This window comes from Prosopis cineraria, unplaced genomic scaffold (assembly GCF_029017545.1).
Source record: "Prosopis cineraria cultivar Desert tree isolate PC_DT_omini unplaced genomic scaffold, ASM2901754v1 PC6, whole genome shotgun sequence".
Classification (NCBI taxonomy): Eukaryota; Viridiplantae; Streptophyta; class Magnoliopsida; order Fabales; family Fabaceae; genus Prosopis; species Prosopis cineraria.
The window spans coordinates 2,978,098-2,988,093 of NW_026555337.1; the positions used below are offsets into that span (position 1 = coordinate 2,978,098).

The window sequence follows — 9,996 nt, forward strand, 5'->3', positions numbered from 1 at the left end:
AATTAAATGTTAACTCCCCTACAATAATTTTACTCTCATGAGTTCAACAAAGGAATAGAGAGAGAGATGACATAACAATCTTATAGGAAGCCACTTTATCCTCAGATTCGCATTCTGTGCTCACCAATATGATGAGCATGGCATGCTTATCACCCTTAAAAGTGATTTTGACCTTTCATTTTACTGTAAAATAATCTTTATCATTGATTTTAAATTAATTTTAAAACATTTTAAATATTATATTTGTAAAAATAAAAATATAAAATTTTTACTATTAACTCTAGATTGCTTTTAGTGCTCATTAAATGATGAGCACTATCATATACAGCACTATTGATAAGATTTAGATAATCTTAATTTAAATTTTTATTTTTATTCTATATTTATAAAAATAAAAAGCATAGATTAGAAGTCAATTTTTGGTTTTTTGATCATCCACTTCCTCTTGGACAAGAGGTGGTTTATGATGAAAGTGTCCCTTTAGATGGCCATTATCGATTGTAATCTTTTTTTAAGTTGTTTTACTCTTTACAGTAAACAAATAAAATGCATAAAAAATCAAATTTTTAATAAATTTGCTGATAATCAATCTTATTAGTACAGATCTAATCTAGATGGTTATTTTTTATATCTTTTATAAATTTATTATTCAGATGTATTCTTGATTGTCTATATCTAGATAATTCAATTTAATATTAAATTTTTTATAATTTTTACAAACTAGATATATCTTAGGCACTCAAAATTTAATAATATTTTTTTATAATTTTTACTTTCACAAATATAATATTTAAAATGTTTAAAAATTAATTTAAAGTTAGCGGCTGAGATCATTTTAAGATAAGATATGGGAGTGATGAGTACGGAATGGGGATCCCTTCATCCTCTAGTCAAACAGGTAGCACTTTGGAAGCATAAAAGTGCACTTATAACATTATATTGTAGATTTAATGTGGATCAACAATAAACTTTTTAATTTGTTGATCCACTATAGGTACATTACTGGGATGCTCATTATCTTCACGTACGGTGATTATATTCCTGCGTTTTGAACTTTATTCCAGACTAGAAAAATGAAAAGCAAAGCAAAGCGATCAGCCAGTTAGTGTGCTATCTTCCTTTCATTGATAACTTTTCTTGCGACTAGCCAGGTCGTCATGCCATGGACCAAGTGACGTGTTCTTCACCCACGTCCGAATTAAGCCCCAACGCATCCCACACAGCCTGCGACCCATCCACGATATTATTCCGGCACGGGGGCTGTCCAGCGTGCTCGCTGTCGCACCCGTTTACCGAGTCACACTCATCCACCACCTTCGCCGTCGTGCTCTTCCCGTTCGTAGCCGTGATCTTTATCATCTGCCCGCACCGCGACCCGTGGTTGTACCATCCCGTCGATAGCGCCACCACACGCTCCGAGTTGCTATGGTACCTCTCGTCGCATTCAGACGGACCTCCGCCGTCGCCGCCCTCGCTGAAGTCGTTGAGTGTGAGGATGGCTTGCGTGGAGGACGTGACCGTCGGGGAGCAACGATACTGAGAGTAGGATTTACCCCTGCAGGTTAAAGTGCCGGAAGGCTGGCAGGTACCTCCGCCGCCTCCTCCTCCGCTGCAGGTGTGGGTTCCAACGTCAGGATCGTCGTTGCATTTGCCGTTGATGCAGATGAGCTGGCCGGCGCAGTCGTTAAGGGTGGCGCAGCTTCCGCCGCAGTTGGAGATGGCATTTGCGAGCAGAGGAAGGCTTATGACATTAGAGAGGCAACAGACGGCTAATAAGTAGAACGCCAGAGTAGCCATGTGAACGGATCAATTGTGTGAATATGATGCTTGAGGAATAAAGCTTGTGTGAGTGCGTCCTTATATAGAGTTCTCGGTGCGGTGGGGTAGAGTGTTAGGGCATTGACTGGAGCCTCCAATTTTGAAATTTCATTGCCTTGAAGATCATGGCGGCCAAACTATGCATTTATTGTCCTGTCAATTTTGACCAAGGAACCACAGACACAAGTCGTGCGTCTGCGTGTGTTTGAGGGAAGGCATTACCCTTATTTTTGGCCATTAAGAACGATCGTTATATTAATGTCTGATCGATGACCGTCTGAAAAGAAGAGGCGAAGAAGAATGAGAAATGCCGGTCTGTGCTGTGGTGTTCCTGTGCTCAGATTTTGCATAGATTAATGCAATAGGATTTGTTTAAACTTTTAAGTTCCTTTGAAATCATTAACGGGGAGTTCTTTTTGGTATTCACAGATAAAATGATATTCTGAGTTATATTTGAAAACACCATTCTCAAAAGATATTTTATCACATTAAATTGATAGTGTAACAGCTTTTTAAAATTAAATAAACTATTCCTATAAATTGAGGACGGATACATAATAACAAAATATTTTAGAATAACCAACACTAATGAAGTAATGAAAGAGGAAGAGGGAAAGCCCATCTTCCATGCTCTTTAAAACAAGTGGTAAGCATTGCTTTTTACAGAGAGATATCTCAAATTAGGCAATAAAAACACATTAAACATCATTGGAAAATAGTTTCATATGAGAGTGGATTTTAATACATATGTTACAACATAAATTTATTTAAACGGTATTAAATATTATTAATTTATAATAATTTATTTTGAAATACTCATAATTTTTTTTAATATCCAGTAGTTCTGTATAATTAAATAAAAACCAGTAATATCAAGAAAACAGTGAGTGGAGAAGATTAATTGAAACATTACCAAAGAGGTGAAGAGATCATCACTAACGTACATTATGATCAGAATTATAATGTTGAAAACCTTTTGGTGCGTCTTCTAGTGAATCCAACTCGCATTGAGGGGATAGTATTCAAGCTCACGGTGTAAGCGAAAATTACGTTTAGCACCACTACTGTAAATTTTTGTTTAGAGCATTCGGTGTCCGAGGACAAGCTATCTTTTAAATATATTAATAGTCCCAAACTAATTCAAACACCATTAGGTCCTCCAATTAAGAAAAGTGATTGCCTACAGATGTTTTTCTATGATTAAGGAAGGAATCAAACCCCTCCAACTTGGTTAAGGGACCAAGCGAGAAACCATTAAGTCACTCTGTCATGGAAATCACTCATTAAGATTGTTCTTTCAATTTTCTTAATCACCTTTCTCACCTTGTCCTTTTTAATATACACACCTGCACAAGGGACAGAATTAGGTGTATATCAAGGGGGGCCACGTCCTTGTATAAATTGTTAGGGGTTAAGTTGTTTGAGGATAATGAAAAATAATTTTTTTAACATAATTCTAATTGACAACAAAAATCTCTTCACAACCACTCACACAAACTAACCAATGCTACCCACATAGCTTATGTGATTTTGTGGTATTGTGAAATTATCATGCAAAATTAAATAGAAACGAAAAAATATATATATATATATTTCCTTTGTTTAAAAATATAAAGTATTTTTAATCAAATCTTATCCCAATAAAATAGTTATATACTTTCAAACTAACTCTATTTTTTTATATTTATCTCTATTAAACACCTTATAATAAATATAAAGTCATTTATCAATAGGGGCACTTTTAAAAAAAAAAATACAATGATTACATCTTGAAAAATTAAAAATGCTTTATATTTTTGACATCCAACTTCTTAAAAAATACATTATATTTTTGGATAAAGAGAGTATATATTTTGCTATTGGATCATGGTTATTTATAGTTAATATTAATTATTCTGTTTGATAGAAAAAGGAGCCAAGCTTAATAGTTGAGTTCTTCCTTTGTTTTAATATTTGTATTCAATGGGTTAACATATATATTTAGTTATTTACTTTTATATAAAGTTTTATTTTAATCATTTAATTTTGTAAAATATTTTTTAATTCTCTAATCTTAATACTGTTAACTTCATTAACAACAAATTCTTACGTTAAACTTTTAAATGTTGACAAAATAATTTTAAATAGTTAACATATTAAGTTTAATTTTTAAAAAAATAATAATTGATACAAAAAAATGATCATTTCAAACTAACAATATTTTGATTAGAGAACTAAAAAATATTTTATAAAATTAAGAAATTAAAATAAAATCTTATATTAAATTAGAGGATAGTTACACTTTAGCCTGTTCACTGTGTTAGTTTTTTTTTATAACAAAATTTGGGAATCGCATATCAACTGTTAATTTTTAATATACCAAAATATGTTAAAAATTTAATATTTTTATTTATTCTTCATATTTATTTTTAAAAATAATATAATTATGTATTTAAAAATATTATGAATTTTTAAAGTATTTTTATCTTATAATTTTTAATTATAAATTTTTTTAATGAAATCACTTATTTTAATTTTTAATATAGTACATGTTGATGTTTTTCTATAAATTTTGGCCCCTCTACAGTTTGCATCCTGGTTCTGCCCCTGCACCCGCCCACACGCATCTACAATTTCCTCGTTTCTTCTGGCAGCTACCAGCTTCCTCTTTTTTTTCCCTGAATATTTTTTTAAAAATTACAATCAGGTCCCTCACAAAAAAATTAATTACTAAAAAATTTATTAATAATTAAATTAAATTGTATCTGTAATTGTATCTTACAGTAATTAATTACCTTATATAAAACTTCAATGTAATTGTCCCACTTTTTTTGGTCACGTTATTGCAGCTCGCACCTCTGATTATGAGCATATTACCAGGTCTATGAATATTATGCACTTTCGTCTTCCTAACATTTTTGTAACATGCCTTTCCTTTATTTTATTTTTTTATCGAAACTTTTTTCTTGAAGTGCCGTTTTGGGGCTCATTTTTGGTGAGATTTTTCCCCTAACAAATTCTTCAGTAGCCCTGCAGTGTAGTCCAGAATCCCAGATAATCCTAGTCATTTTTTTTTTTTGGGCTTAGTGGGGTGTTTACAAGGAGGTATTGTTTCTCTTGAGGGCCACTTTAGCTAATAGTGGTTACTCATATTGAACTGGTAGGTTGATCCACTGTCTTAACCACGAGCCCATTCTCATGGTTAACCCAAACAAAGTCCAAAAACGAAAGAATTGTCCCCAAAGAACAGGTAAGAGGCAACAACAACACACAAGATGAAAAGGTATTTCACCAATGGATTAGGTCAAGTGAAAATAACTAATCCCTTACAATATAGTAAATTAACGTTTAAATTTCAGCTGGAAGATGTAATCACAATTAATGCCTTATGATTATCTCCAATAAAAAGATATTTGTTGGAAACAACCCCCCCAGAAAAAAAAGACCTAATAAAGAAAAGAAAAGATTTCGGAAGGCTTTTACCATGTAAACAAAATTAATAAAGCTATGTTGATATTTTTTCTGTTAGATTAGATTACTTTCAGCAGCTGGCATGGGGGTGAGGGCAGGTTACGTTGGGTTTTGATCTGAAAGAAACCTCAAGAGCAGTAGGGGAGAATGAAAAGCGAAAAGATGCTGCTGTTTTCTCGCATAGAAAATACCATAATAACATCAAAAAAGATAAAAGTTACAAATGAGAAAGTTATTCAAGGGAACAAAAGATACATGATATCTAAACCTAAGGAACGGAAAGAAGAAGGAATAAGATCTGAACACCTTCGTGACTTTCCTGCTGAATGCCAGTTTGAATAGGATGCAATTGCAGGCCCCGAAATAAAGCTAGGCGCCGTCAGACCGTCACCTTACAAAAATTAGATATAAACTAAAAATGACCTTCTAAAATATTTCCAATAACTTTGAAATTTAAATAAAAAACAAAAGGTAAAATAAATATGATAATATAACTGACCTTTTATTTTTTTCAACGCAGCCGTTTATGCGCCGAGAGCGACCTGACTGATATATACATATTATAGGAGTGATCTGCTTTGTGGATCAACTGTCACCTTTACGTGGGAATTATATTATATTATAGGCCACTCGTGACATCATGATCGCTGCCTCTTCCTTGGCACTCCTGATAAAACCCCTGGCATTGTTGAAAGTTGAAACTAAATCCTATTACATGATTTATCATAAACTATAGTCTTTTTGAAGAAGGGCTAAAAATTAGATTCTTCTCAACGGCAAGTTTCATAAAAAAGAGCAAGTCGTATATGAAAGAAGGAAATGACATGTCAGATATAACATATAAGTGCAAAAGATGTTAAATATCCTAACTAACTAACCCTTATACATATCAATGGCCATATGGCTTAATGGCATGCAAGTTTCTTTATAAGTCCGCCAGTGAAAGATGACGAGTTCAATTTTGATCTCAAGTTTAGAATCTAATATGCTTTTCTTAAATTTCGTATTATCTATTGATGGGCTATATTATATTATAAGTGAAATCCTCATTCGTCAAACACACTCCTTTATCTTTGACAGCGCACTACAAGGTGCGAAGGACCAAGTCAACAAGGTCGCCGCAACTTTTTTTGGCCCAAAAGGTCACGGCATTGGCTGTGAAGCTTTCGGTTGTGATGCGGGAGTTGCCTTACAAATATGGGGAATTTAATTTATTTCACAAAAAAAAAAAATCAATCAACTATTTCTATAGAGGATATGCTTATTAGCATGGGATCCCAAATTACAAAATAATTTGAGATAAGATTATGCCTATCACTAAATTCTAATAGTGAAACTTTGTAAGTTTATTTTTTTTAAAATAAAACTATAAACTTTTAAAAACATTTAACATGCGTAATTATTATACTGCAATATCATTTTAATTTTCTCTCTATTTAAAGGGTAATGTCAAAAACATAATTAACAAAATTTAATTTTTATTAAATTATTTTATAATTTGAAATGAAAGTAACATTTGTCAAGTTATATAAAAAAAGTATTTGTTTAGTTACAACTATTTTTATTTTTTTAAAATTAATTTACAGAAATTTTAAATATTTCTATTCCTCTTTTTCATTTTTGTGTAGGTAATAACAAGGAAAAATATACTTTTGAATTCCTACACTTTGCTTGAGTTTTATTATATATTCATGCACTTTTTTTTTATATTTTAATTTCTTACATTTTTATTTTTTAATATTTTATATTGTTCTATGAGCGATGTTACAAGGATTTAAAATATCAAAAAATAAAAGTATAAAAATTTAAAATAAAAAAATCTACAATAAAACTTGAGTGAAGTGTAAAAACTTTAAATTATTTTTTTATAAGAGGATATAATTTGAAAATAATTATGGTACTGGAAGAAGAGAAAAGCTTCAACAATTTGGAATTGGATTCTTTTTTTTCAAAAGAAGAAATTTTGCATATCTAAATTATCAAATTGAATTTAATAATTTTTAAAAATATAAATTTAATTTAAATGTTACAGAAAAATTAATGAAAATAATTCAGGAGATAAAGAAGAAGGAGATAGCTTCCTCTGTTGAAAGAAGCCTCCTTTACCTCTCCATTGAGATAGAGATAAATTTAAATTATTTAAATTTAATATTTTTAATTTTAATTTATATTTTAAAATAAAAATGTTTAAAAAATTTAATAAATATACTTATCAATCTAACAATCTAAATTTTAATATAAATAATTTAAATTTAAAATTAAAAATTTAAATTAATTTTTAAAATTTATTTCAGACAGTGTAGTTATATTTTGGATATAGCAGTAAAGTTGTTAAAAAATTTTAATATTAAATTTAAATTATTCACATTAAATTTGAACCGTTTGATAAATTTATTTATTAATTTTTTAATAATTTTTTAATATTTTTTATTTTAAAAATTAAAAATTAAAATATTAAATTTGAATGGTTTAAATTAAATCTAAAAGATCCAAATTCATTTTTGCCTCAGCGGAAGCAAGGCAACTCCGAAGAAGACTCCTTCTCCTTTGGCTCAGAGTCAGAGCAGGCAGCTACGCTATGCGTGCCAATGCGCGATCTCCATCGACATTAGCAATCATTCGTAGTAACCTCGCCCTTGTTTACTTGTTAATTAATCTTTCTCTGTCGGCCACCAATTTGCTTGTCGACCCCATCACGATTTCTTCAGATCCCAGGCATTCATCGTCAATTCTTGTTTCTCTACCTTTCTCTCTTACCTGAATGTGTAAAACCAAAATGGCCGTCGACGCTTTCACCCCTAACTCAAGAGCTCCATCATCTTCCAGACCCACCCTACCCACCCCCGCCGCGGCCGCAGCTTCTTCCTTTGACCCCTCTACCTCTTTCACCAGCTCTGCCGTTTACTCTGGCTCCTCCGGTTTCAAACTCACCTCCGACACCTCTATTTCGAGCGGAGCCTCTCTCGCTAGTTTCCGAGACAGCCTCCCTGAAAACCCCCACATCTATGACTTCTCTGAAATTTGCTCCGCCACCAACAATTTCCTCGCCAAGCGTTATTCCTCCTCCTCTTCTACTCCCTCTTGGCGATGTACTCTCAGAGGCAGAGACGTCATTGTTTTCCAGCGCAAATTTCGTCGCAAACTCCAGACGAATCAGAATGAACTCAGAGAACGTCTCTCTGTGATCTGCCGTAGTCATCACGTCAGCATCATCAAGCTTGTTGGTGCTTGCATCTCGGGCGATCACATCTACCTCGTGTACGACTTCGTGAACGGGGCTAATCTCTCCGACTGCTTGAGAAATACGAAGAACCTTAACTTCACGGTTCTGTCCAGCTGGATTTCTAGAATGCAGGTTGCTACGGATCTCGCCGAAGGGCTCGATTACATTCACAACAAGACCGGCTTAAACCTAAACTTCGTGCACAATCACATCAAGAGCAGTGCGATAATCGTGACGGAACCTTCGTTCAACGCCAGGATTTCTCACTTCGGCGCCGCCCAGCTGTGCGGTGAGATCGACGAAGAGAGCGAAAATGCTAAACAGATGGAAGAGATTGCAGAGGAGTCATCTTCCTCCCAATCTTTCACGAAATCAAAGGGCGTAACACGATCGAGAAGCTCTAACATGCAATTCGAGGGCGTAAGAGGGTACATGGCACCGGAATACCAATCCTCCGGCATGGCAACCCAGAAGTCCGACGTGTACGCTTTTGGGGTAGTGATCTTGGAGTTGCTATCGGGAGACGAACCGTTGAAGTTCAAATACAATAAGAAGACCGGCGAATTCGTGAGCAACTCGGTGATCGATACGGCGAGGGCCGTTCTCGACGGCGGGGGTGGCCTGGGAGGGAGGCTGAGGAAATGGGTGGATCGGAGGCTGAAGGACTCGTTCCCGGTCGAGGTGGCAGAGGAAGTGGCACGTGTAGCACTGGATTGCGTACACGTGGACCCAGATAAGAGGCCCAGTATGGGACGCGTTGCTGGAAAAATCTCGAGGCTATATCTGAAGTCTAGGATTTGGTCCGATAGGATGAGGACGCCCACCGATATTCTTTCAACCTCGTTCGCCCCTAGATGAGTTTGGTGATGTCTTTCTTTTTTTTTTACCCTCAATAGAACGCGAAAAAAACCATCTTGGTGACAAATTATTCTTGCTTTTAGCTTTCAATAGAGATTTTTTTTATTCGATTATTGACTATCCTTTTTTATTTTGGTAATATGGAGAACGTGTTGGCAATCTATTTGACCATTTAACAGTGGTATCCCATTGGGCAAAGTGTTGCCTTCAATTTCAGGCCACTTAGAGTTATTGACTAATTAGGCATGACATGATATGGTGCGCTAATAAGTATGGATAATTGAATTAGGCATGATATGATGTGGATAGGAGCTGAATTTTTCTTAATGTTCGAGTTGAATATGGTTGATTTGGATTTTGGCTGTGGGCCAGGGCGTTGACCGTGAGGTCTGAGTTGAAAATCTTCAGTTTCAAAGTCTAATATAACAATAATGTCTAGTAAAACGAATGAAAATAAGTAAACTTGAACATTAGGAAGTTTCAATGGGGTAAAGGTTCATTAAGACCGATCCTTCAAATTGGTTGTTACATACGTGGAGTCAAACTCTCAAGAGTCAAAGATGTATTGAATTAACATTTGCAAAACCGAAATTTCTACGTACTACGTCTTAGGAGAAGAGGACTGAAATTGAACCTCGGTAAACTTT

At 34.0% G+C, this 9,996-nt stretch overlaps 2 protein-coding genes across 2 annotated transcripts; one reads left to right on the forward strand and one right to left on the reverse strand.

Moving 5' to 3' along the window:
* Positions 1-911: 911 nt before the first annotated feature.
* On the reverse strand, positions 912-1,835 carry LOC129314446 (kiwellin-like). The gene has a single exon (XM_054957884.1). It carries the CDS (start codon positions 1,795-1,797, stop codon positions 1,156-1,158), a length of 642 nt encoding a protein of 213 aa, XP_054813859.1. The 5' UTR covers positions 1,798-1,835; the 3' UTR covers positions 912-1,155.
* A 5,926-nt stretch (positions 1,836-7,761) lies between these two features.
* LOC129313698 (protein LYK5) lies at positions 7,762-9,462 on the forward strand. The gene has a single exon (XM_054957011.1). It carries the CDS (start codon positions 8,030-8,032, stop codon positions 9,347-9,349), a length of 1,320 nt encoding a protein of 439 aa, XP_054812986.1. The 5' UTR covers positions 7,762-8,029; the 3' UTR covers positions 9,350-9,462.
* The last annotated feature ends 534 nt before the right edge of the window (positions 9,463-9,996 follow it).